The sequence below is a fragment of the Leptonotus elevatus genome, chromosome 12 (genome assembly GCF_054856555.1).
Source record: "Leptonotus elevatus isolate MCC_2025b chromosome 12, RoL_Lele_1.0, whole genome shotgun sequence".
NCBI lineage: Eukaryota > Metazoa > Chordata > Actinopteri > Syngnathiformes > Syngnathidae > Leptonotus > Leptonotus elevatus.
The window spans coordinates 1485001-1512500 of record NC_141250.1 but is presented as its reverse complement, the minus strand read 5'-3'; the positions used below and the strand labels follow the sequence as shown (position 1 = coordinate 1512500).

General features: G+C 40.0%; 2 protein-coding genes across 5 annotated transcripts in view; one reads left to right on the top strand and one right to left on the bottom strand.

The window, feature by feature from the left end:
• wdr4 (WD repeat domain 4) overlaps nt 1-15422 on the bottom strand; it is a 43326-nt gene extending 27904 nt beyond the window's left edge. The window contains 1 exon segment of the mRNA XM_086091531.1: nt 15263-15422. Within this exon segment, the coding sequence (XP_085947657.1) occupies nt 15263-15345 (83 nt within the window). The 5' untranslated portion in view covers nt 15346-15422.
• Nucleotides 15423-18874: 3452 nt separating this feature from the next.
• Nucleotides 18875-27500, top strand: part of ndufv3 (NADH:ubiquinone oxidoreductase subunit V3) — a 25495-nt gene continuing 16869 nt past the window's right edge. For 3 of the 4 annotated variants that reach the window (XM_086090661.1, XM_086090660.1, XM_086090659.1), the window contains exons 1-3: nt 18875-19018; nt 20225-20400; nt 24490-24583. In XM_086090661.1, coding sequence (XP_085946787.1) covers nt 20356-20400; nt 24490-24583 — 139 coding nt within the window. In that variant the 5' untranslated portion in view covers nt 18875-19018; nt 20225-20355. Of the gene's footprint in view, nt 19019-20224; nt 20401-24489; nt 24584-27500 lie in introns of those variants that run through there. The other variant, XM_086090662.1, reaches the window with a different exon arrangement.

Sequence of the window (27500 nt, the reverse complement as noted above, 5' to 3'; positions counted from 1 at the left end):
AAGTAAAGAATATCTTGCTAATGATGGTTGAACCAAGCAACTCCACACTTCTGACAATCCAGTCACTCCTAATTAGTAAGAGTGTAACGGCAATATCGTGATATCACAATATTATAACTGCCACAATATCGTCGTCGTCATGTCCCCAATATTTAAAACAGTACATCTTTTAAATAGGAGTGTGACGATAAATCAAAATCGCGATAAATCGTGATACTTTGTCTCCCAATAGATTATCGATACGCCTACGCAAGTATCGCGATATTTGTAGTTAATATACACCCACTATAATGGCTCCATTGTTCATTACTTATTGAGCAATTATTTGGCAGGCCGCTGGCGGAGAAATGTATGGAAGTCTTCAGGCGAAGAAGACTCATGAGCTTACTTTTACTTGTGTAAGACATTTATTATCTGTCCGGCAACTGACTCATACGTAACTGCATACGTAAGTAACATTTTAAAACATATTCTATAGTTCGACTTTTATAAGCACACAATTTCTGAGGCATATTAATATTAATTTAAATGGATTTAATATTTAAGTATTTTTATTTAGCTACTTTTGCAATGTTACACAAAAAAATCATCAGTTTATAAAATGAAACAATTCACTATGTAACTGACTGACATGTTGCATGACAATAGTGTTTAAAAAAAGACAACTTTGTTCACAGAAAGTGGTCTCTGTTAAGAAGACATTTGTATTTGTTTAAAAAAATACACTTAAGTACTCACTGTGAAGACACCAGTTTTAAAATTTTGTTTCAGTGATGGTACAAAAATAAAATATTTTCTCATTGAAAAAACATCAATTTATGTCTTGAGTAGTTTTATCTTAGATTATCGTGGATTTACCTGACCAATATATCGATAATCGCGGTATTGTCATATTGTGAGATAATCATTATCGTGAGCCTTGTATCGCATCATATCGTGAAGTACCCAGAGGTTCCCACCCCTACTGTTAAAAAAGTCAGGATGATCCATTTGTGCAGTTCTAGCACCCTCTGGTGGCTAGTTTTTTAGTACAGTTTTATTTTCACAAGGCATGTTTTGGCCCTTCTATGATTAAAATACACGCTAATGGTCAGATGAAGGGGAACGTAATATGCTTGTGAAGGGAGTCAATATGTGGAGGAACTCAATGTGTGCGTGCATTAGTAAGTAAGTGCCTCAGTATTGTTAGTAAGTGTTATTAGAGATTGTAGGTTGTTTATAGTGCATTATGTACAAAAGCACAATATGATGTATTTTTTTTAGTATCAGCGCTTTTTTTTTTTTTTTACATATATATATATATATATATATATATATATATATATATATATATATATCTCAAATCGCCAACCTCCTCACAATATCGTGATAATTAACGTATCGTGACCTTCATACCGAGATAATTTTGTATTGTGATGTTTGGATATCGTTACATCCCTACTAAACAGGGTCGATGCTCCTACCCTGACCTCCACACCTGAGCCAAAGACAGATTATATGGCAAAGAAGAGACATGTGGTCTGGCTGGCCCAAAAGGAAGAGGTTTAGCCCTGAAGCCCTGTTTTATGTTTGAGTAGACCCTGTCCAGTGTCTTTTCAAGAATAATAATATTAAAATAAATGCCAATTATGTTAATAAGATCATTTCATTATAAACATTTATGTATAATACAAAGCCAAGTTCAATGGTCTAACTTTCTAAACAAGACTGCAATAGGGTCGACCCATGAGGGCTTGTTTAAGTGAAGCCACTCAAATCATAGTGCCCATGTCCAAAGCTGCTCTCAGTAGACAGCCATGGGGCGACATTAACTGGGCCCATCATCCAATTAAAATACAGGAATGATGTCACGTGACGTCAATCAACACAAGCTCAGTTTTGACGGATGCCAGTATACCGCAGTAAGCTAGATTGGTTTACACCAGGCGCAAAAAGACTATACATAATAGCAAACCAACAATATGAATGAAGTAGATTCGTTGATAAAGGGTAAATGTCATGGGGGTGAGGGGAGTGCAGCATGCAGCGGTACACCGGATGAATAGCCTCGCATCAACAAATATCGCCGGCCAACGTGCACATTTCACACAGCGATGCACAAAAATAGTCAATAGCTGCTCAGCCAATGCAGCACTCCATGTCCGGCCCCAAAGCAGTGCTCGTCGCTCGATCATCGTGAAAATACAAAGTCTAGTGTGTTCTGGCCACTTTTATGAAGGTGTTATTCTAAGATGGTTAAAATGCATTTTACCAAAATGCGATTGTGATATATGTGGCCCGCTAGCCGCGTGGCTAGCTCTGGCTAAAGATCCGAGTGGAAAGGGTGAACTTGAAGAGCGGCTGGATTGACTCCGTAAAAAAGAAGAGGCGGCTAGCTTCCCCGCAGTTATTGCTGCTCTTCATTTCAAGTTTGCCCTTTCTGTTTGCCCCTTTTCTAGAATTTACGGTAGTGTGCGCGAAGGGACGCTGGCGCGGGGAACGACATCCAGTTTTCAAAATAAAATGTTACTGACAAGCAGTTTAAAATATATATATTTTTTTAATGGGAAACAGTTTAAAAGATGATTCAGTATAATAAATCACTAATTCACGTTTCATTGGGTATGCACTCTTCTGGGGTAAATAGGCTCCATGATCTGGTATTGAGCTAGAATGTTGATATGTACAGTATTAAGTTCATTGAAAATGAGAGAAAGGTTGAAATGGAGAAAAGAGGTGTGCATCATCCAGCAGACATGCCACTTTGATGCAGCACTGATTTGGGGTCAATAGGTCACATGACCTGGAAGGCATTAAGCTAAAATGATAATATTTGCAGGGAAAAAAATATTTTAAACAATTGAAGAGCTAATATTAAAGGTCTCCATATTATTCAAGATTTCAACATACTAAAAATAGTTCTCAAATGTGTAAAAGACATGTCTGTGACATGCATTCGTCAAAATTGACTTTGGATCTAATATTTTTGCAACACGTTTAAACATAAAGCCAAAAAACGCTCTATTCAAAACAGCCTGTTTTAGGTGTGTGTCACTTTTATTTAAATAGCTGCACCAGGCCACGCCTAGGCCATACCCCTTCTCTCGAAGAGGAAGTGATTTCGGTCATGGTAGCCATGTGCTAATGTTGTGAATGGAAACGACTGGCCATGGGAGCAGAAGAAAAGAAAAATACAGTCATGTCTTTTACACATTTGAGAACAATTTTAATATGTGGAAAAGTGGCAGAACGTTTTTTATCATTAGAAAAAGTAGCACAACGTTACTACAGAGACTATACTGTAGCGTTAGTTTGTGATTGTTTAGGCAATGGTTATTTTGCCGTAACCGGCTAATCTCCTGCGAACATTATTTTGCCATGAATGTCTCCGATTTGCTGTGAATGCTTGTATGTAAATGTAAACATTTATAAGCGGTTATGGATAAGAAAAATGTGCACATTCAGGCCACTGCGCGGTCGCAACGTGCAAGCCGTCTCTTCGAGACCACTTAGTGGCTGGTTAGCATCACAAAGTCATGTCAACTAGGTGGCGAGTTGCCAGTCACGGCAAATTAACCACCAATTGTATCTTGACAAAAGAATACGCAACCGCTTCATATTATCAACCACCGTCTGCTTTATCATATCTGACCTCTTGTAACCAAACAACCTCCACACGACAAATGTAGCTCCCACTTTAGGCACTAAAAATACACCAGTAATATGGTAGAAAGTGCACATCTCTTATTAGAAAGGATAGGAAGGAAGGCTAAATCAAAAATGTTAAACTTACATCTTTCCCGTTTGCAGTCGTGTCACACTGTTGGGACCGATCCATTATGTTTAAACGTGTTGCAAATCCTGCTCTGAACATGCTTTCACTAACAAAACAGTCCTTTGAGAAATGATGTCGTACACGTCAAAAATAAAACTAGAGCTGCTATAAAGGGCCCTCGCAGCCCGGGCCACTTTGGGGTAGTGGCACATTGGAAGCAGAACTTTGTTGAAAATGGCATAATAAACCTTTACATATGGATTTTTTTTTGCCAGGTGTGATGAATGTGTAAAGCTTTTTGGTCAATGATAAGACCCTCAAAAATCAGCGTCCTATTTTATTTGTTGGCATTGTTTTAAAAGTGTTATATATATATATATATATATATATGAGTGGTGGAAAGTAAAAAATAAATAAATGACAGTTATCACACTTACGTCGACCAGAGGGCTAGGTGGCGCTATATTTATAAATGACTATTGTCATAGAGATACCTTCAGGTCGTGACTATAAACATACAAGTGAAGTTTGGGATTTTAGGGAGCATGTACCGAGAGGTAATTACGTATTTTGTCTTTCATAGCGAAGGAAATATGAAGCACAAAATATGATGCCCCGTCGTATAGTATTTAGAAAACTCAAGATTCTTTCCCCCTGTTGATGGCCCAGGTCTTAACATGATCCAGGCCAAGATTGAAGTCAATTGGATCAAAAGTGCAGGAGAAATGAGCAAGAGTATGCCCCCTGTAAATGTTCAAAAGTTGGCAAAATATCGTACATTCAAAAATTCGTAGCTTACTTCCTGTTCATTTAAGGTTATGGGTCCAAGAGACTTTTTTTGTAGGTCTTGGGCTCCCTAAATACCATTTTTTTCCCGTAGATCTTGTTTAAACGTACAACCAGGCTGCTTCGTTAAAGATTTGTAGGGGGCGCTAGTGAGTAATTTTTTGTAAAAATCGCACAATACATGATAAAATATTGCTCATTTTGCCAGGCCTGATGTGTGTGCCAAGTTTCATGAGTTTCTGTGCATGTTTAGGCCCTCAAAATTGCCGTTGTTTTCTTGGCAAACAGTACCTTTCCACGCCCACAGTGATTTGCGAAAACTCACAAACTTCGTGTTATGACATCATGAAGGCCTATATATATATGAGGTGTATCCAGTTAACGTGGTTGGAGAAAAAAATTGAAGAAAAAATGTTAAAAAATAAAATAAAATTGCCAGTATGTGGCGCTTTCAGTACAAATAAATATAAGTTTGCAGATGTATTCAGACCTGGACTCTCATCAAATGTTTGAATTTTGAGAATATAGAATCATCTGGGTCAAGTTAACGCAGCTTTTATTGTCACAGCGAATCATCAGACTTCGCGGCACCGTAACGGCCACGGCCTTTGGCGAAAAGTTACAATATTCTGTGTTGGGCATGATCAACACCTTAAGGCTTTTCTGAAAAAAATTCAATTGGATCCATCAAACCGGCTCGGCACAATAGATAAAAATGTAAAGTGTGAAATTTCTTGTCACCACAAGGTGGCGCTACATGTATATCCAATAGATGTTGTCAGGCTGTGGCTATTAAGATGCATGAGGTTTGGGATTTTTTGGAGCGTACAGCGGAGTTATCAAGCATTTCCTCTTTTTTGATGAAGGAAATATTCAAGGCAAAATTTGAGGCCCCGCTCCCGTCATATAGTATTTCAAAACGTCAAGATTTTTTCTCCCAGTTGTTGTCCCAGGTCTTGAGATGATACATACCAAGTTAGAAGTAAATCGGATAAAAACTGTAGTAAATGGGTAAAAAGAATGATCACAGTGAATGTGCAAAAATGGGCCCAAATTGGACATTCAAAAATTCATAGCTCACTTCCTCTAAATTTTAGGATATGGCTTCCACTGACTTTTTTGTGTGTCACGGGGCGCTTCCCGTGCCTGCTAATTTTTGTAGCCCTCGGTCAAACGTGCCGGGATTGGTGCATATTTTTCCATGCTAGGGGGCACTATATGTTATGTTGTTATGGAAACTTCATAATATCAAATTAGTGTGCAAAGTTTGGTGAGTTTTCGCAAATGTTTAGATCCCCAAAAATGAGATCGTTTACAAAGAAGAAAAAGAAGAGTTCTTACAAAAACAAGAGGGACCACGCAGCGGTAGCTGCTCGGGCCTTAATCCACTGTCTTCTCAAAGACTTGGGACGAAGGAAGCAACCACTTTTTCCTGATCATTGTTTCCCCTCTCCAAGGAGTATTTGCGAGCAAGGGGAGAAAAAGAAAGGAGCAGCCAGCTTCTCGAATTTCAGTGGCTGTGACAAACCTTTACCAAAGGTGGTGCCACTAACCCGAGGGGGTTGGGTCGAGTGCACTTCCGTGTCTTTTTGACGTCATTAAGTCACGGAAGTTTAATCTGCCCGTTTGAAGCACACATTTTAGAAAGGAGGAGAAAGCTAAAGAAGTCACGGACGGACTTTTTTCATACCTGGTTGGATTGTAGACAGGCTGGGGATGCATATTATTGATAGAAAACCCCACTAAAGTGCATTTTCCTACTATGCGACCTTTAAAAAATGAAAGGTGTGCATCATCCATCAGACACGCCACTACGATGCAGCACTAATTTGGGGGTCAATAGGTCACATGACCTGGAAGCTATTGAGCAAAAATGATAATATTTACAAAAATAATTAAAAATAAGTGGAGATCTAATATTAAAAAATAAGAAGAGTGCATCATCCAGCCAACATGTCACTATGAGCTTGCACTGATTTGGGGTCAATAGGTCACATGACCTGGAAGCTATTAATCTAAAATGCTAATATTTCCTGTATTGCAGAATTGCTTTGTTAGTTTGTTTTGTTGTGCTATTATATAATATGGTTGATACTTTTATTGTGAAGGATACAGGAAAGGGTCTCATGAACCGGAAGGAAATGACGTAACTAACCGACGTGCTGCCATTAGTCGCGCTATCTTCATAGGCAGAGAGGACGTGTGCACCACAGAAGAACAGAAATCTGAAGTTTACGGTTAATTCAGTGAACGATTTTAGCACCTGGTTGAGAAGGGAACGGGGTGTGTATTAAAGTCATGTTTATTGTTAACTAATGTCGTTATATTTCACGTTGTTTGTGTGATTTACTGCATAGTAAAACATTACCATTTTAATCCACTTGAGTATGCTAACACACCTAGGTAAAAAATTAGCAACACTATAGCTCAAGGTTCTGTATTGTTTGCTGTGAATTTGTATTTCTGTATGATTATTTTTGTTTTAAGGTATTTACAAGGGCAAATGGCAAGGTTTAAAATGTTAAATACACACTGTCAATTGTATTCAAAGAAGATATTGTCAAAGCTACTGAACGTAGAATATTCCATTTTGAATAACTACTGCCACCTGCTGATGAAAAATGAAACTGCACATACCGTTCTTCACGTACACACCACGCACATTACGTCACATCCGCAGACAGGGCGCGGGAAATTCTAACCCGAATCCAGTCTGAAAACTATTGGCCAGAGGCTTGCAGAAGTACCCATTGTGAACAGCTAAGGTGTTAATCCACTAATTCGAAGGCATTTCAGTCATAAATGGTCAAATAAATAGCTTATTGTAAAGTTATTTTTAGGAATAAACTTCCATATTGTAACTTTAAGGCTATGAAACTTAATCATTTAAGGCAATTCATTTATGATACATGGCTTGAATGTGGTAAGAGGATACACAAGGCATGCCGTTTGAGTTATTGATGGCATTTTTAGTTTTTGTGTTGTAGCTCTTACGGTGTGTTCACATAAAAGAAAGGGTCAATAAAAGTTGTGAACCATCAGTTGGAGAGCAGCTTTATTTCAACCAAGGATGCTACAGGCATCCTAACCAGATGCCCGAGCCACCTCAGCTGGCTCCTTTCAACGCGGAGGAGCAGCAGCCTGACTCCCTCCCGGATAACTGAGCTTCTCAATTCTCACCCTATCTCTAAGGGAGAGACCAGACACCCTGCAAAGGAAACTCATTTTGGCCGCTCCAATAACCTGTGTAAAAAAATAAAAATAAAAATGAAAGAAACTTCATAGCACAGGTTTATTGGTGCACAATGATCCAATAATTATTTATTTACACAGGTCGCACTGCCACAGTTTTGCTGCCCTTGCTCTTTTTAATTGTGTTTCACTCAAACCCAAACACTCCTCGTGTACCACCTCTCAGAGACAACATTTTTATCATCTTGTGTGCAGATTATATGTCAGTACACAACAGGCAATCATCGCCGGATGTAGCCAACAAAATCTGTGCCATTAACATGTATTATAATTATTTATTCTAATAAATAATTGTATTCCTATTTGTCAGAAAGTAGTATGTACACAAAATATAATCACCGAGTTAGTTGGAGGCCCTGCCCCCAATGTCAAAAACTGAAATTAAAGATTTGTGATGTATGCTTTATGCCATTTAATGTGCAACAACCACCATCATAAAACAATATACAGTAACTAACGCAGGTACTCAAAAGGTAATTCGGTAACATTGTAAGTGTACTTCCAATCTGTGCAATGTGGGCTTCCATGTCATGTGACCTATTGACCCCAAATCAATGCTGCATCGTAGTGGCATGTCTGATAGGTGATGCACACCTCTCATTTTGTATTTTTAGGTATCCGCTTATTTATTTATTCCTGGAAATATTAGAATTTTAGCATGATAGTTTTCAGGTCATGTGACCTATTGACCCCAAATCAGTTCTGTATCGTAGTGGCATGTCTGATGGATGATGCACACCTCTCATTTTTTTATTTTTAGGTCTCCGCTTATTTTATTTTTTTTTCTGTAAATATTAGCATTTTTTAGATTAATAGCTTTCAGGTCATGTGACTTATTGACCCCAAATCAGTGCTGGCTCATAGTGGCATGTCTGATGGATGATGCACACCTTTCATTTTTAGGTCTCTGCATATTATTTTTTTAAATCCTGTAAATATTAGCATTTTTAGCTTAATAGCTTTCAGGTCATGGGACCTATTGACCCCAAATCAGTGCTGCATTGTAGTGGCATGTCTGATGGATGATGCAATTTTTATTTTTAGGTCTCCGCTTATTTGTAATTTTTTTTTCCTGTAAATATCAACATTTTTAGTTCAATAGCTTCTAGGTCATGTGACCTATTGACTAGCGATGCTACGCTCGAAGCAGACGCTGGAGACAAGTGTCGAGCGATCGTTGCAGAAGTATCACAATCGGTCGTCCCGATGTCTCGCTGAGTCCGGAGGAACATCTAGTGACATCACGCTCGAAGCAGACGCTCGGCAGGTGTCGAGCGCTCGTGGCAATAAGTGTTTCGATACGTTGTTCCGATGCCGTGCTTCATTCGGTGGAAAATCACATGACAAAAGCGAAGCGTTGTTACGTCACACGCGTGTCGGCCGTGACTGTCGTGTAGCGTGTCACTCCGGGTAGGGAGGGGTCGAGTCTGTCAATTTGATTCTGAGTCAAACTCACAATGCTTCTTGAGGGCAAAATTGAGAGGAGAGCTTTTGCGTGCATTGAAGTCACTGAGAATGAGGAAGGATGCACTAAAAAACAATGAGTAATATTTACTTGAGGGGGAAAAAAATAGGAACGTGTTTTCACTCCAAAATTAAGTAAATAATTTTTTTTTTTAAAAAGTAGTGTTCCGAGTACATCTTATCAATTTGTTTTGCTTTTTTTTTTTACAATGAAAAAAAAACTACTAGGGTTGAGGCACGAACCCACAACCTTCAGGTTGGGTGACAGCCACGCTAGGAGCTGAGCCACGCCACTCCTGCTGTGTTGCTGGTGTCAGGTAGAATCATTGTACCTTCAAGCCATTTTTTGCTCCGTTTAGTCACACCAGAAATACATTAGCCTATAATGGCAAACAACAAGACTAATATAGGCTCACATGATAGAGTGTCTGCCTACCAAGCAGAAGGTCATGAGTTCGCTCAACAGTTTAGTAACTTTTTAAAATAAATAAATAATTAAACTGGGAAAATGTACCCAAAACTTTCCTTGTAAAATGTATAATACAGTAATGCAATTGCACATATCGTAGGCATTCATTCACACACACTATATAAACTGATTTATAATATAAATCAAATCATCGAAAGTATCTTCTCCAACGCTGGAGAGGTCATAGGAACCGACTGAAACCAAATGCTGCAGAAATAATGTTTTTTGTGAAACACCCAAATCCCCGTCCCAGTGTCACAAGCATTTTAGTCAAATAACATCATCAATTTTCTGTTGCACAAGCATTTCACTTTTTCATTTAAAACTGACACAAGAGTGTCTTATTTCTTAATGACATTTTGTCCTTTTGCTGAATGTATATGAAATATATTTTTGTCCAGCAGATGTCACATTTAATTGTGTCAAATGCCTCAAAGCACTGAACCATTTCAACACAATTGCGTCAGTGGTACAGAAAGCAGTGGTGAAGCAGTGCCATGACTCACCACACTGATTCGTGGCAAATGCTTCATAACGCTGAACCATTTTGACGCATTGCGTCGTATTGATTCACTGCTTCAGAAAGCTTCGGTTTCTCCATCACTACTATTGACCACAAATCAGTGCTGCGTTGTAGTTGCATGTATGCTGGATGTTGCACACCTTTTAATTTTTAGTATTAGGTCTCCGCTAATATAAATATTAGCATTTTAGCTAAATAGCTTCCAGGTCATGTGACCTATTGACCCCAAATCAGTGCTGCGTCATAGTTGCATGTTGGCTGGATGATGATGCACAACTTTTTTTTTTTTTTCTCCACTTCAACCTTTGTCTCATTTTCAATTAAATTAATACTGTACATATAAATTATCAATGTTCTAGCTCAACACCTGGTCATGAAACCCATTTACCCCACAAGAGTGCATACCCAATGAAACGTGAATTAGTAATGTATTATACTGAATCATCTTTAAAACTGTTTTCCTTTAAAAAAAAAAGAAAGAAAAAAAAACAATCTTTTAAATTGCTTATCGGTAACATTTTATTTTGAAAACCGGTCTTTTATTTTGAAAACCGGATGCCAGTCTCCGCGCCAGCGTCCCTTTGCACAAACTACTGTCTTCTTTTCCCTTCAGGGGTTGCCACAGAGAATCAGTTGCCTCCATCTAACCCTGTCCTCTGCATCCTCTGCTCTCACACCAACTACATTCATGTTCTCTTTAACTACATCCATATACCTCCTCTTAGGTCTTCCTCTAGACCTTCTGCCTGGCATTTGGAAACTCAGCATCCTTCTTACAATATACTCACTATCTCTCCTCTGGACGTGTCCAAACCATCTCAGTCTGGCCTCTCTGACTTGATCACCAAAGCCTCTAACGTGCTGTCCCCCTCTGATGTACTCATTCCTGATTCTATCCATCCTGGTCACTCCCAAAGAGAACCTCAGCATCTTTATCTCTGCCACCTCCAGCTCTGGCCTCCTGTCTTTTCCTCAGTGGCACCGTCTCCAGACCAAACAACATTGCTGGTCTCACCAGTTTTATAACCCTTTCCTTTCATTTTAGCTGAAACTCTTCTACACATCACACCTGACACTTGTCTCCACCCGTTCAAGCCTGCCTGCACATGCTTCTTCACTTCTTTTCCACACTCTCCATTGCTCTGGACTGCTGACCCTAAATACTTAAACTCCTCAACCTTCTTGGTCTCTTCTCCCTGTAACCCAGAGGTGGGCAATCTCGGTCCTCGAGGGCCGGAGTCCTGCAGGTTTTGGAGGTTTCTCACTTCCAACACAAGCTGATTCCAATCAACAGGATCGTTATCAGGCTTATACAGAGCTTGCTGATGAGCTGATCATATATCAGCTGTGTTGAAGAAGGGCAACATGCAAAACCTGCAGGACTTCGGCCCTCGATGCCCACCTGTGCTGTAACCTCACTCTTCCACTTGGGTCCCTCCCATTCACACACAGATACTCTGTCTTGCTACGGCTAACCTTCATTCAAATCCTTTCCAGGGCAAACCTCCACGCCTCTAGCTTCTCCTCCACCTGTTTCCTGCTCTCCATCTCCTACTACAGATTACAATGTCATTTGCAAACATCATAGTCCATGGAGATTCCTGTCTAACCTCATCTGTCATCCTGTCCATTACCATAGCAAACAACAAGGGGCTCAGAGCTGATCCCTGATGTAGTCCCAACTCCACTTTGAACTCCTCCGTCACACCTACAGCACACCTCACCACTGCCTTACAGTCCTCATACATTCCTGCACCACTTGAACATACTTCTCTGCTACTCCAGACTTCCTCAACAAAACCAGTTCCTCTCTGGGCACCCTGTCGTAAGCTTTCTACAAAGACACAATGCAGCTCCTTCTGACCTTCTCTGTACTTCTCTATCAACATCCTCAAAGCAATTAGTGCATCACTTGCGCACACTACCGTAATTCCTAAAAAAGGGCATACTTGAAATTAAGAGTGGCTGGCTTGACTCCGTAAAAAGAGGCGGCGGCTAGCCTCACCACAGTGCAATTATGCTGTGACGGTTACCGTTTGGGTGGTCATGCCGATAACAGCTTATGCTCTGAGAACAGCCTATTCTCGCAATCGGCGTGATGTCACGGTGACGTCATCTCGCGTAGCAACGTGTCGGCCATTTTGAAAAGGGGGGCACGCAGAAGTAAACATCGTTAGACAAACGTTGCCTGAAATTAATATACTTCAGCTGTGTTTTGCATCTTTTTTCATAAAAACTAATTCAGCATGACTTATAATTGTCACTGCCAGACATTTTATTGCGTGTGTAAAACCATCTCAGAAAAACAGCCTATGGTGGGATGTGACTCATGCGACAATTGGTTTCACCTGGTGTGTTTGAAACTTAAGAGGCTGCCAAAAGCAAGAAAATTGTATTGTCGAGGCTGCCGTAAACAAAGTGAGCTTGTCTGCATTTTTTTGCTCACATAGGATGTAAATATTGTGCATGGTGTTTGCACTGTTTTGTTTTTTATTTACTTGTGTTCTACTTCATCTTTGTGCAATAAAATCTATCCATCCATCCATTTTCTTAACCGCTTAGTCCTCACAAGGGTTACGGGGGGCGCTGGAGCCTATCCCAGCTGGCTTCGGGCAGTAGGCGGGGTACACCCTGAACTGGTTGCCAGCCAATAAAATGTATCCTTACTTTATATCATGTTTTATGTTCCATTGCAAATAGGAGAAAATAAATCGCTAATAAAACAAATGAGGTACCATTTACTGTCATAAGACTTTATTCATGTAAATTAAAAACAAAAAGCAAATCAGCGCACATCTGCTGCAACATTCAAAAGACATTTTACAAACTATAAAAATACATTTAAATTGGAAGTGCCTTTTGAGTCCCTCAGTACATTAGTAGAAAAGAGAACAGTTAAAAATCAAAGATTAAATGAGATTTTGACTAAGAAACTAAAGAAAATATTAAGAAAAAATTCTGTGCGGTTACAGTGGTCAACCTATAATGACCAAAATCAAATACGATGAATACATCACAATTATTTGTAAGATGATCTCAATTTACTGTTCATCATACACAATGCTGGGGCCCAATGTTGCTCAAAACGGCACACACTCGCACAATCTTACTCGCAATTCGATAAAGTCCATCCCAGCGCTTCAGCTTTCAAACTCTGCACACATCGAATTGGCAGTGTACCTTTCAGAACACTAAATCTATTTTATATAATACGTTTGACATGCATCCTCACAGAGAAAAGTTTCCTTGATATCTCTACTTCCCTGGCAGGTAGCGATTTCTTACCCTTCGTAAACGCTGGCGTCAAAAGTTCACAGCTGCAACGAGTAGCCAAGTCCCCATGAATGGTAAACCCCGTCAGCAAGCATCTGGTCACCGGGCATGTGATACTTCAATAAAACCAGACTTACGAACTATCTGCACATCAGAAGCCCTCCCACCCCAACAACTAGACAAAAATGTGACATTTCCCAATGGATTGCAAGCAACAAATACTTTAACAGTACAATGTATTTTTGTAGCTACTGTAGCACTGAGCTCTGGCTAGCAGGTTCTTTGGCGATTCGATGAAGATCTTAAAACAGCCAACAATTGTGGTTAGTCTAGGAAATTTTGCACCAAAAACAGGACGGTTGATTTGATGAATATTTTCCCTGTCATGCAATTTAATCACGAAACCAAGGTTCTGTTTCATTTAGAGTTGAAGACGTGCAGGTCTTGAGAGATGCTGTTTGTCGGCACTTCAAGCGTTGACATCTGCCAGGAACTGTAATGCATTAAAAAATAAAATAAAATGACTTAAAGATCCTGTATCCTGTCATGCATGATACAGTAATCATGTACCTGTTGGAGATCTCCATGATGCTCTCTCATTTCGTGCCACCTTACACCCAGAGCCAGGACTTTATTTACTTTCTTTCTTTCTTTGGGAAGATGGAGGGTACATAATCTGGGTGACGATTTTTAATTGGGAACCATAAGAATGACTTGCAATAATACATGGAATATGTATTGTATGAAAGTGAGCAAACTGGTGGTATATACACAAAGTGGTTATTTTGCCGTAACCAGCTAATTGCCTCCAAGCGTAATTTTGCCGTAAATCACAGTAGAACAAAAGGGGGGTATTACCAGACAGGAATCACGCAGTGCATGACTCACGTCACAGCAAAATAACCAATTCTCGCCAGCCCAATAATATATCCCTCTAGCGATTGACCAATCAGAGCAGTTCACGGCAAAATAACGCTAACAAGAGAGTTGCCGGTTACGGTAACAATAACCACTGCCTAGTCTATTGAACCCTAGCAGCTGATTAGGGCAACAAAAAAAAAAATCGATTAAACTTTTACTCACCAGTAATAAAATGTTGGCTGCAAACGTAAGTGTGCCTGGATTAAGGTTCCCACGGGCGAAAATCGTCCACGGTACCGCCTGCTTTCACTGTTCCTCGATTGTTTGCGTTCAGCCATTTGTGTCTCCTTTCCTTCTCACGAGGAAGAATGAAGAACTGCAGATGCGGCTCCGAATTCTTCGTTGTCTTACAACCCGCAACACAGCAACTTTTAGTCATTCCGACGGACAACAGATCGCAAATAAAAACCGAAGTTTGACGCGTTTGTAATCCAATCCAATGCACGACAAAGCAACTGCTTGTGTTATGCCCCCTTTTCAATATGGCGACGCGTTACTATGGTTGGTGACGTCATAAATGTCCGGATGTCCGACTGTGAGAATGCTCTGACGGTTATGGTTAGACTGGTAATGCCGATAATAGCCTATCCTAGGTGGCAAATAAAAGTAAATACTTCATGAAAAGACAGTAGTAAGTGAAGCGAGGCGATGCAGAAATCACGCCCAGTGAGTGCATGACTCGTTCCGGCGATTGACTAATCATAGCCGTTCACGGCAAAATAAAGCAGAAGAGTTGCCGGTCACGGCAAAAATATCCACTGCCTATGATTACGCCGATTCATAAACTTTTGTAGAGACAAGAGCTTTGAATTGTACTCACTTTTCCTGTTTGATGTGAGCTGCTAATAGCTTGGTGCCACAGGACAGAAACATCCACTCTCCACCGACACCAATGGAAGTCATGACCGTTTATTTCCAACTCCACGCGGTCTGTCAATGTGAACGATCTTCGGTCGCTGCAAGATCTGCGTGCGCATGCGCGGCAGATTAGCCATTTTGGCTCACTAACCATACGGCAACTACACTAGGACAAAGCACCTACTTTGAAATACACAATAATTGCTCGCAAGGTAATACAAGCATGAAAAATTCCACAATAGTCCACAAGGGCCTACTTTACAATTTCAGATTGTTGATTGCTCTTTTTGTCGAGAATCTCCTGAGGATGTATTTCATTTGTTTTGGAATTACCTGTTTTGGCTTCTATAATTATCCATCTGGAAGTAAAAAGGGCAATAATATCATCAATCTTATTATAATATTGGGTAAATGGCATTTGCAAAAATGTCGATACATTAATCAGAGATCATCAGTCGTGTTTGAAAATTAAATCAAACAATATATTAAAACTATTGCAGAATAATGTGGTAGGTCAAGCTTCTTTTTCCTTTTGTCAGTCTACCCCTGGCTGTTGTAGTGCATTGTATTGTTCTCAGTTCAATCAAGCAATTTTAAAAAATGTTTTAAAATAAATAAATAAAAAGAAATCACTAAGACCACACCGGGACTTCCGGCAAGATGGTGGAGGGAGCAGGCGTGCTGTGAATAGATCCGGTAGTATTCCCTAAAAAAATTATATAAATTGAAATGAACACTCCGAAAAAACTCACTGCAATTTACTCTATGTGATTTAACTACTACTTTAGAAATGTAAAACCTGTCGGAAGAAACAGTTGTGTCCCATTTTTGTGGAAACCTATGTGTTTTATTTTAGCCATCTATGCAAATTTAAAGGTATCCCGTGACATTATGTGCATCGTTTGAGAACTATCTTATGCTTACTACATTGTATTAAATGTCTAGTGTAAACTTGTTAAAACCGGCTAACCTTGGAAGCATTCTGCTAAGATAAAAGTTGTACAAAGTGCTTTGACTCCTTGGCTCAGAAAAATGACAACTGTCGCTTGTTAAAAATGATTTAACTGTCCTTCTAAGCAATGAGTATCTTGTCGACAAAACTTGCTAATCGGATCAAAGAAAAGAGTCAGTGCACCACCAAACGCAGGTGAAACCGTAAAAATGTCTTATCCACAAAATTTACAATCATGCAGCTGCACGTGCTCTTGCTAAGCACTGTCAGTTCACGCGGTGGGTAACTCTAAAAGTCGGCCAAAGGTTATGACTCTAAGTTTTCCGTGGAACCATAGTGCCCCTAATGGTCACAAAATGATATAGCACAAAGTTAACTGCAAGCCTGTGGCGCACTCTAGTGGCCAAAGAAATCCATATGAATAATTAAGCTAATTAAGAAAGAGTGTACTATATTTCCAAATACCAATAAGATTCGTTACATTATAATGTCACACCTCTTATCGAAGAAAGGGGATGGATTTGTGTTCTGATATAAAACCAGTGCATCCCTTTGTTCTACGGCTTTCTTCTCCCTTCTGGCCAGAATATGTGTCTTGTCAATAAATCATTGTGCCTACAGTTCGAATCCCGGCTCGGACTCTCTTAGTTTTTTCAAGATTCCGAGTTGTTAAAGTTAGCCATTCTGTAAATGTGATACAAGCGGAGCCTCTCCCTTCTACACCCGGGATACAAACTATACGATTACTCCTTAGGAGGACAGTGGATCCTCGTTATCTTACTGAGCGTCAGCCTGAAGGGAGGGCAATGATGGCCTCCCCTAGGTCCGTTAGTCCCGGAACGGCTGTCTACCTCTCAGCGGGCTGACGTTACGTCAAAACGACCACTGATACAACGATGAACAAAGACAAACGAAGAGGACTTTCGGTGCATGACTACTCCGCCGCCAAAAGTATGGAAACTAATGCCAAAGGACAGAAAAATGTCTTGTCGTCGCCCTCCAAATCGGCAGTGCTTTTGAAGATGCAGAAAGGAGCGGCAGACATTATCTTGCAGAAACTTGACATGCTGACAACAATGATAGAAAACCTTGGTAAGTACTTGAGACAAAACACAGAAACTATTGCCATTATTGCCAAAGCGGCCGAAATTAATGACCGTAAAGAGAAGAATAAAGAATTGAATGCTGAAGTGCAACCACTCAAGGCAATAAACGCTGAAGAATGTTTCAGAGATGGAAAAGAAGGTGGCTGAGGCTGAAAGATATAAGAGAGGATGAAATCTACGACTGAATAGATTGAAGGAGAACAAAGATGAAGACACTTGGAGTGTCGTCACAGACATCGTTTGCAATATAAAACCACACTGGAAGGAGAATATGCATTTCACCATGGACTCTGTGCATCGCATTGGATCCGTCAGCACCTTCGGTCCCCGACAAATCATAATGCAGTTCATTGGAAGACGACACAGAGATGAGGTCTGGAGGAGCACTAAGAACCACGCTGTCTGCGAGGAACTCAACATTCGCTTTGTTGAAAATCTCACCTCGGTAAATCGGGAGGCACGAAAAGCCGCGTGGCCCAAAGTGGAGTAGGCAAGAGAGGCAGGCCAAAAGGCAGTGTTCAGAGGTTCACACGTTTTCATCAATGGACAGAGACTCATGCCGTGATCACATTTGAGAAGGTTTGAAGAATCCACACAAGGAAGTAAGTTTGGAGTTTAAATGTATGTATATGCATGTAATGTATGTAAATGTATAAATGTTTTGCTACAAATATAAGTTAAGGTATCGGATAATATTCTGATATTTGTCATTTTTCTACAGGTTAATTGTTTTATTATTGTTATTTTTTATGTTTGAGTTAAAAACATCCATCCATCCATCCATCCATTTTCTTAACCGCTTAGTCCTCACAAGGGTCGCGGGGGGCGCTGGAGCCTATCTTAGCTGGCTTCGGGCAGTAGGCGGGGTACACCCTGAACTGGTTGCCAGCCAATCGCAGGGCACACGGAGACGAATAACCATCCACACTCACAATCACACCTATGGACAATTTGGAGTGCTCAAATAACTTGCCATGCATGTCTTTGGAATGTGGGAGGAAACCGGAGTATCCGGAGAAAACCCACGCAAGCACGGGGAGAACATGCAAACTCCACCCAGGAAGGCCGAAGCCCGGACTTGATCTCACGTCCTCTGCACTGGGATGCGGACGTGCTAACCAGTCACCCACCGTGCCGCCAAGTTAAAAACAATGTTTCATTATTATCTGTCAATGCAAGGGGTTTAAGAGACATAACAAAAATAAAATGTTTTTTTCAGTTTTGTAAAGGAAGAAAGGCAAACATAATTTTTTTTACAAGAGACTCATTCAACAAAAGTAGACATCTGGTCTATCCAATGGGGTGGGATACAATTTACTGTAGCCATCAAGGACAGCAGGGGTCGCTATTTTACTGAGTAACTTCTCAAGTGAAGTTGTGTCTTGCACAACTGATACAAACGAGAGGCACTTAACTGCAGAGCTCCCTGTGAGGTCACTTCCGGTACAGACTCTCCTGTCAGGAAGCCTCAATTGTGAGGACGGGAAGTGATGTCTAACGCATTCAGTCCGATAGGTGGCGGCAACGCAAAGTAGTCTTATTTACTAACCACTAAATATAATTCGAAGAAGAAAAAGTCCGCTCGTACTTGAAAAGAGGACAAAGAAAAACAAAGAGAAGACAACGACGACTGACATTTAGTTGTTCTTTGTGTTTAAAGGTGAGTTGCTGATTTTTTGCTATGCACAGCATGTTTGCCAGTATTGTATTTTGTATATTTATAAAAATAAAAAAAAAGTTTTTCTTTTCTTTTTTAACTAAAAAAAAAACTTTTATAGGGACAGTTTTCTGTTTTTAATGGCAGTTATTTGACTGCAAATATGGTTTTGTTTTATTTTAATTAGCTTGAAGTTAGCAGGTTTGGTGGCCCACTGCTAAGCACATCTGCCTCACAGTTCAGCAATCCAGGGTTCAAATAATACAGCCTCCAGCCTTCATGTGTGGAGCTTCCATGTTCTCCCTGTGCCTAGTACATACATTCATTGAACACTAAATTGTCCCTTGATGAGGTTGTGTATGTTTGTTCATCTATGTGTGCCCTACAATTGTTTGTCAACCAGCTCCGGTTGTACCCCGCTAATTTTGTTCTTACTGAATCAGAAGTTCGATTTGGGGTAAAGTAATAAAATTGACTTTAATTACTCTATTCCAAAGTAAAAGTAATTTGGTTTGGGAAAAATAAATGTATTTGATTTATATTAAATTGAAAATGATGCTTTTAACCAAATCATGAATATAATGACAAAAAGTAAAACATTTTTTTAGCTGTAACAAATTACAGCATTTTTTTTTAATTTTTATTTTTTTAAAGTTTAGTCTAACGAAACAATTCAGTTTCAATTTCAGTACAGAGATCATACAACTTTTGGACTCATCCTTCAAAACAAGAATAAGGAAATATCTACGAATCTCATTTTATGTATGGCAAATTTCTTTATTCACAAGAAAAAGTTTTAAAAAATCTAACCCTGTTTTTCAAAATTTTGTAAACAAATTTGGCATATAGTATATTAAGTCTTTAAGATTGATTATAAGACCTACAGTGCAAATCATACATAATATTTTGAATAAATTACCTCTTGAGTTGAGTTGAATATGTCCTGATTTTATTTTTGTAATGTCATTTAATTGATTATTATTTTATCTTTATGTGTGTAATTTACAATTTTACGTTAACGTTGTATGTTTAATTTTTTTGATTTTTTTTGGGGGGGGCATTACTGTTTCCTTGGCAGTTATTGTTGATTTGTATTGAGAATTGATTGTTGATAGTTGTCAAGTTTGTATGTCTGACTCTTACTGCAAATAAACAGTTTAAAAAAAAGACCATGATCGCCATTTTGACTTGTGACTTATTGCTTTGTAGTCTCCGCCACTGTAGGTGGCGGTAAAGATCATGTAGACGTGATCCGTCAGTAATTAATTATAAAAAGAAGAAGAAGAAGGTTGTCAAAGGAGAAGGAGAAGACGAAAGCAACGACGGAAAGGACGCGGAAAATGTCTACCTCCATACTACTTTTAAGGCAACTATGGTCATCAAAGGTAATGTCCGCTTCACTTTCAAAACTACTGTACATTATGTAATAATAAGCGAAGCGCGCATTACGTTTGCGCATGCGTGAAAATGAAGTAAAAAAACACAAAAAACTGCTACCAAGCGTAGCAGTCATTTGAATGGCGGAGATTAGAGTGTTGAACGTGTTTGCGTAATTGCACACCTAAAGCTTGCAAGCATTGTTTAAACGGCTTTCAGCCTTAAGTGACAAAACGACAGGTGCACTTGGTGCCATTTTTAACTATCCTAATGGAGTTCATAGGCAAAAAAAAACCCACCATTGCAAAGCTCGAGAAGACGGAAGTGTCCGCTTGTAAACCTCAGTTTCACTCTTCCCATTTTCCAGACAGAAAAGAAAGATCCAAACGGACGTAAAAGAGGCTAAAATAGATAATTTCTTAAACACATTTATTTTTGTAAATATCCTGAAACAGAGGGAATAGACGGAACAATCACAAAGCTTGCTAGCGAACGTACGCATAACGAAACGAATGGAGTGACGGTCATTTAGAGGGATAGTTCGGCTTTTTGGACATGAATCTGTATTGCGTCTTCACCTACAGTAATGTGCAATCAGCACTTAGCCCCGACAGCTTCCTGTGACCCGAGACCTGGTCCGGTTTTGGTCGAGAGGAAAGTAGTCAGGCTTGTTGGCTGGGGTCACGGAAATAAAGCGTAACATTTTCTTCAAAAAACAATTTGTGTTCAAAAGAGTGATAAATTTGCATCACAAAACCGCAAACTAGAAAAAAAACTCAGACTCCATCACCGTCTGGCACTATTTTTTTGTTTGTATCGTATCGTGTTCCACCATAATTATAACTTAAAACTCACAATAACATGTCTGACTACAACACTGATGATGAAGACAATGTCTCACTGAGCCAAAGGGTATCTTTATGAACCCGAATATACTGATGCTGAAATTCAGATGGAGTGAGAGAGAAGTAGTGCAACTTGATGGTGGAGCATCAGCTGGAGCCCTGAGAGAGCGGGTGACTGTCACTGACAAATGGGGTGCACTTGTTTGAAGTGCTCGGAAAGCGGTGAAAAGTGTACAGAGATTCAATGACGTTTTTATTGGTACAGCCCGGGAAATCACGGGTCCGCACCATTTTTACATATAGAATAATATAATATAGTGTGACGTCTCACAAGAATGCCGCCAGCAGACGTGGTTGATAATCTCACCTTTTTATTTGATTTTACACAACCGGCTACCAGGGGCGTAGCCAGAAATGTTTCATTGAGGTGGCCAGGGTGAAACCATGACTCATATAGGGGTGGCCATAAGTTCATACCTGAAATGTCTAAATAAGTGGTTCTTAATCATGCAGCCATACCGTTCGCATGCCGACCTTGGGCAGTGAGCACCGACTAGTGGGCTGCATATAATAATTTCAGAGCATATGTTATGAATTCAATGCATTGGAGCTGTTACAATTGTCAATGAGTTGCTCAGTTACAATAGAGCTTTCTGCCAGTTGGTGGCAATAAGGCAAATGTCAGTTACTGACTTGTACACAATAAGTAGAAAAGGAAACCGAACGGGGAAATTTATGACTTAAGTATTAAAAATAACCACCATGTTGATTTTACACACATTTATTTGTTTAAAACACTGAACATTAAACTTAAATAAATAAATAACAAAAACAAGTAAATTATTCCTTTTCATGGACTAACACAGCACTAACATAGGCTGGCAGTCAGGCAACCAAAAACACACCCACAGATGTGACACAATTGTTTGTTGATTAAAAAAATAAAACTAATTATATATATATATATATTTATTTATTTTGAAGGTTTATAATAATAAACTTAGGTTTGTGTGAATGCCACATGTGTAAGCTCTGAAATGTTTTTGTAATTATGTTTCTATCTGCTCCAGGAGCTGAGTTATCAATTATTTAGTAGGCATTGGCAATATTGTTGAATATCCAGGATCCTCGAGGTTGGCCGTGGCCACCCAGTACCTCCAGCATTGCCGGTTACTGTTGGCCGCAGCCAACGCCGAACACAATAAACTTTGCTCGCAAGCAGAATTAGCACACGTTGCCAACAATGTGCGGATGAGTCCCTTTTAGTGTTGTCACGATACCAAAATTTTAACTTTGATACTATACCTGTATAAAATACCTCGATACCGGTACTGAAACGGTACCTCGACAAAACTATTAAACATCAGCAAAAGCAGCAAAATGAAAACTGGCAAAAGAACTTCAAATTATTTTTATTTATTATTAATTCAAAATATTGGAATGTATATAGTGTTGTTCCGATACTGTTTTTTGCCCCCGATACCGATACCCAGCTTTGCGATACCTACGTTTTTTTTTTCCCAACATGAAAAGGCTGTCCTGCCATTGGTTCAAAGCATTCAAAGTTCTATATTAGCGTCAGAATGAATGGTATCAGCATGTTTCTTGTTAGTACTCACCAATACCAATAGCACTGTTTTAATGCAGTATCGTGGCCTCTGCCGATACCAGTATGGGTATCGGAACAATACTCGATGTATACATGTTAATTTATGTACATACTGTATATATTTGTTTATACTGTATGTGCTTTCACATTGCAGGCCATATTCTTGAAGTACTGTATTTGACTGCATTTCATGTCATCCGTTTTAAATATTGGCAGTACAGTGGCACTCCAATGACTCAATGTAACGTTGCTTGAGTGTGCATGCATGTCTCTGCTTTTCTCCATTCCGCTCCCAATTAGTCAAATGCGTAATCAAATACTACAAACTACAAACAAAATAATTCACCCTCCACTTATTTTTAAGGGAAGTGTCAAAAATGCGTCACAACCTGTGTCTGTTGCTCTGTCAGTCGTCTGAGCTTTTTCTATGTATAACTGTGATTTCCTACTGTGTCATTGAACACACCTTGAGTCCACTGCAGGAATTATTGCTGCATTTTCTTCTGCTTCTCCGCGAAAAACATTTGCTCTTGTTACAAAACGTTCTTGAAACTGAAAATTAAAAACCACACGTGTGTTCTTCATGTGTTAATTGAAAACATGCGTAGGCAATGCCAATGCTGTCGCGTGGCTTCCACTCTACTTGCGCGCTCCCGTGGAGCCTTAATTAGCGCGCCATACTTGCCAGCGAGTGCTACACTTAATAAGCTTAATTAGCGCTTCATGCTTCTCAACGCGGAGTGCACGTCCAGTGAGCGCTTCAGTGCGTGAAACCATCTTCCTGCGCCCTCTTGCACACATGCTGAAAGAGGCGTGTCGCTTACTTAAGGCGTTTTCCACATATCGGTAGACAGGCGACCATGCGTGTATTTGTACCTGCCTTTAAAACAGAGTTTTTTGACATCAAGATACGGTACTGGTACCGGTATCCCGTGCAACACTAGTCCCTTTCCACCGTGAGACGTGCGATGCGTTCACTAACACTCGGACACAAGAATACACAACAAAATGTGCAACACAGGAACACGCCTTAGTTACACACTAGATTTACAAAGTTTATACAATCGTAACGTTATATACTAATCGCTGTCGCTCTCCATTAGCTCTCTCGCATCAGGTAAGCACTTTCAAACAACGTGATTTGTGTGCGTCTGTCAGATGGATGCAGCGCACCGCTCAGTGATACGAACAGAAAAATTGTGTCTGGCGGTTATGGAGTCTGACTTTTTTTCTAGTTTGTGGTTTTGTGATGCAAATGTTTATTTCCGTGACCCCAACCAACTAGCTGGACTACTTTCGCCTAGACCAAAATCGGACCAGATCTCGGGTCACAGGACGCTGTCGGGGGTAAGTGCTGATTGCACATTACTGTAGGTGAGGATGCCATACAAATTATTGTCAAAAAACACGAACTATTACTTTAAGAACCTGCTTCTAGCCCCAACTGACCCCCTCAGTGAAGAAAATTCCTACTCGTCCGTCTCTTGATCGCGTCCCTGTGTTGTGTCCTCAGTCCAACTCCCGGTAAAGTGGTTTCAGTGGTCTAGTCCAGTGAATTTGATTTAGTTATGCTTGTATTACATAAGACTTTGCCCTAAATTTGAATCACAATGTTTTCTGTTTTTTACCTTCTTTTTTTGTAGCGTTACCAGTTGGAGAACTGGGGCATCCTGATGAACTGCGTTTCTGCGTTGTGCACCACTCAGACTGGAGAGCCCATAAAGAGCACAGAAAAGAGTATGTAGGACAATCAAATCTATTTCATGTATGCTTTGTGGTTACATGAGAGTGTGAATATTTTAGCTAGTTTACACTTTTATTTGTTCTTAACGCGTTTAAATAAATTCTTATTACTGATTAATTTGCAGATTTTATAAAAAAAATAAATGTATATAATGTAGAGATTAGGAATGCACCAAAATGAAAAATTTGGGCCAAAACCGAAAATGAGAAATGCTTGGCCAAAAACAGAAAATCGAAACTGAGAGAAAAAAAAAAGCAATTTATTTTTTTTACTATCTTTGCATTTATTATAATTAATGAGCATTTTCTGGCGATGTGATTGCACTTTATAGTCAACGTAGTTCGCACGGGTGGGCACAAATGCATGCAGTGTGGATGCGGGACAGTACGGTGCGGCGCGCTGAAATCCGCACATTCACATATTCACCAATGTTTTAAAAAGAAAAAGAAAAATCTTTGCACCAGCCAATCCGCTTCGGGAACGCACTGCAAAGTCGCACACGGCGTTCTGTACAGGTCTGTAGTCACCCGGTGAGAGTGGTGTTTACTTGTTTAAAAATGTTGATAGCAATAGTGCTAACATTAGCTAAAGTATTTTACACGGCCATCAGGATGGAAGGGAAAAAGTGGAAGCTCGAGGGGCTCTAATCAAAGAAAAACAAGGAAGGCGCTGCAGGAGAAAGAGTGCCTCACCTGTAGTGCAGTTCTCGGCAGCGCTATCTTTTTTCGACCTACTGAAATGCTGGACAACAGTTTACCTCTCCTCTCCGGTGTGCGCAATGAAACTGCCGGTACTCACTCAGTGAAACGCCAGCGAGCAGCGAGACAGACACTTGCCCCCGCGTTTGGTGTTCCGCGTTAGCTGTTTATTTTTTATTTTTTGCTTGCGTCACCACAACATCCTCTTTCGGCCATATTATTTCGGATTAAATTTTTATTTTTGCCGAATGCCGAAAATGCATTATACATACATATACATTCTTCTTCTTCTTTTCCTTTCGGCTTTTCCCTTCAGGGGTTGCCACAGCAAATCAGTTGCCTCCATCTAACCCTGTCGTCTGCATCCTCTGCTCTCACACAAACTACCTTCATTCCCCTCCTTTCCAGGGCAAACCTCCTTGCCTCTAGCTTCTCCTCCACCTGTTCCCTGCTCTCACTACAGATTACAATGTCATCTTCAAACATCATAGTCCATAGAGATTCCTGTCTAACCTCATCTGTCATTAGCTTGCGGGTTAACCGTTACTACTCCCAAATAGCCGTTAATTCCTGAGCTAGCTGTTACCACACAGGCTAACTGTAGTCCGCACGCTAACTCCCAAATAGCCGTTATTTCGTGAGCTAGCGTTGTATTTTTGTTACGGTACTCATTTTCATTCTAAGGATTAACCTTTTCTTTTATATATATTTTATCTTGTGTTATATTTTCACAAATCTTGGGATTTACTAGGCTAACCTGTTACTACCTCAGTGATTGTATTTCGTGCCATGTCATGGGGAAATGTGTGTTAAGACATGTTTGCATCCTTGAATTTTGAGAATTTTTTTTTTGAATCCTTTAAATATAACTTAAAAGGACAATGACAAAACAATAAAGTGAAATAAGAAGGTTGTGGAGAAAGAGAGAGATTACTCAAAGTCAGAGTACGGCCTCTTTATGCCAATGCATGTGACTTTTCTCCCGTTGACTATCACTTCCAACCCGGCACCCACTTTTTCCTCCATCTTCTCCTTATATTCGTTGTCATGCTTGTTTTCTTCCCTTGACTTGGGTTTCTTTTGTTGAGGCTCAGAAACTTCGCTCAGAAAGCTCCACATGATCGACCCGACTGTGCCAAAACTAAAACTCGCTGTTGGAATGGGAAAAGCAAAAGTACAGAAGAGGTCTTGCGATACTCGTCACAAAATCATGGCTCAGTGTCATCTTCTTTTGATTCAGTCGCCAAATGAGGGTGTTGGTTTTATAGCACGTTACGAGTCTGTGTGCAGTGTATATAATCTCTTCCACTTGTGATAGTTTAGTTAGTTAGAAAACCATTTAGAGATTTGAAGACAAATTAAAGAATTGTAAAGGTATGGTCCAACGGATTTCTGTTGCTCTTTATAAACACATTTAAAACTGACGCTCGAGGAAACCGAAGACAGCAGCTAACCAGGAATGAGCATGAAACCAGTCCACCAATCAGTAGCGGGTGTTAAAACAGCAGACTTTTCATATGCTAGCACGTCCACGAAACCAGTCTACCAATCGGAGCAGGGTTCGCACAGTGATGTTTGCATATGCCACTGATAGTCGCTTGCCTCCGGGGCTTGACTGGAGGTAAAACGTTGAGTCTCTTTCTAGTAATGTCCCAGACAGGCCAAAACAAATCCATCGGACTATACCCTTAAATCAGGGCTTTTCAATTACTAATTGACTTGGGCCAAATTTTTCAAATCAAGAAATGTAGCCGGGGCAGACACATTAGGTGCCCAGTAAACATGTGACACATTACTTTTGATCAATCTTCATCCATAAATCCCTCAAAGTCCTCAAGCTGTATCTGAAACGAACAGTTGGGCTAGTTCTCCAGCAAACACGCCAGGTTTCCTCTCGTCATTGTAGTATTATTAACAGTCATTCTCGTTCCCGTTCGGCTCTTCATAAATGATGATAGTGAAAGCAGACACGTTTAGCCCAAGCATGCACGATCCATTCACAAATTGTGGCGTAACTTCCTCTAGCAGTTACATAAAGCGAAAGCAGTGAGCACCAAGACGTCCAGGAAACACATACATACAGGAAACACAGCCCTGGTTGAAGACTGGCAAGCATGAAGAACCAAAAGACTCCCGTCATCTTTCAGTTGTCTTTCAGGTTCTCATGCCTGCCAGTCTTCAACCAGGGCCGGATTTCCGGTGTATAAGCAAT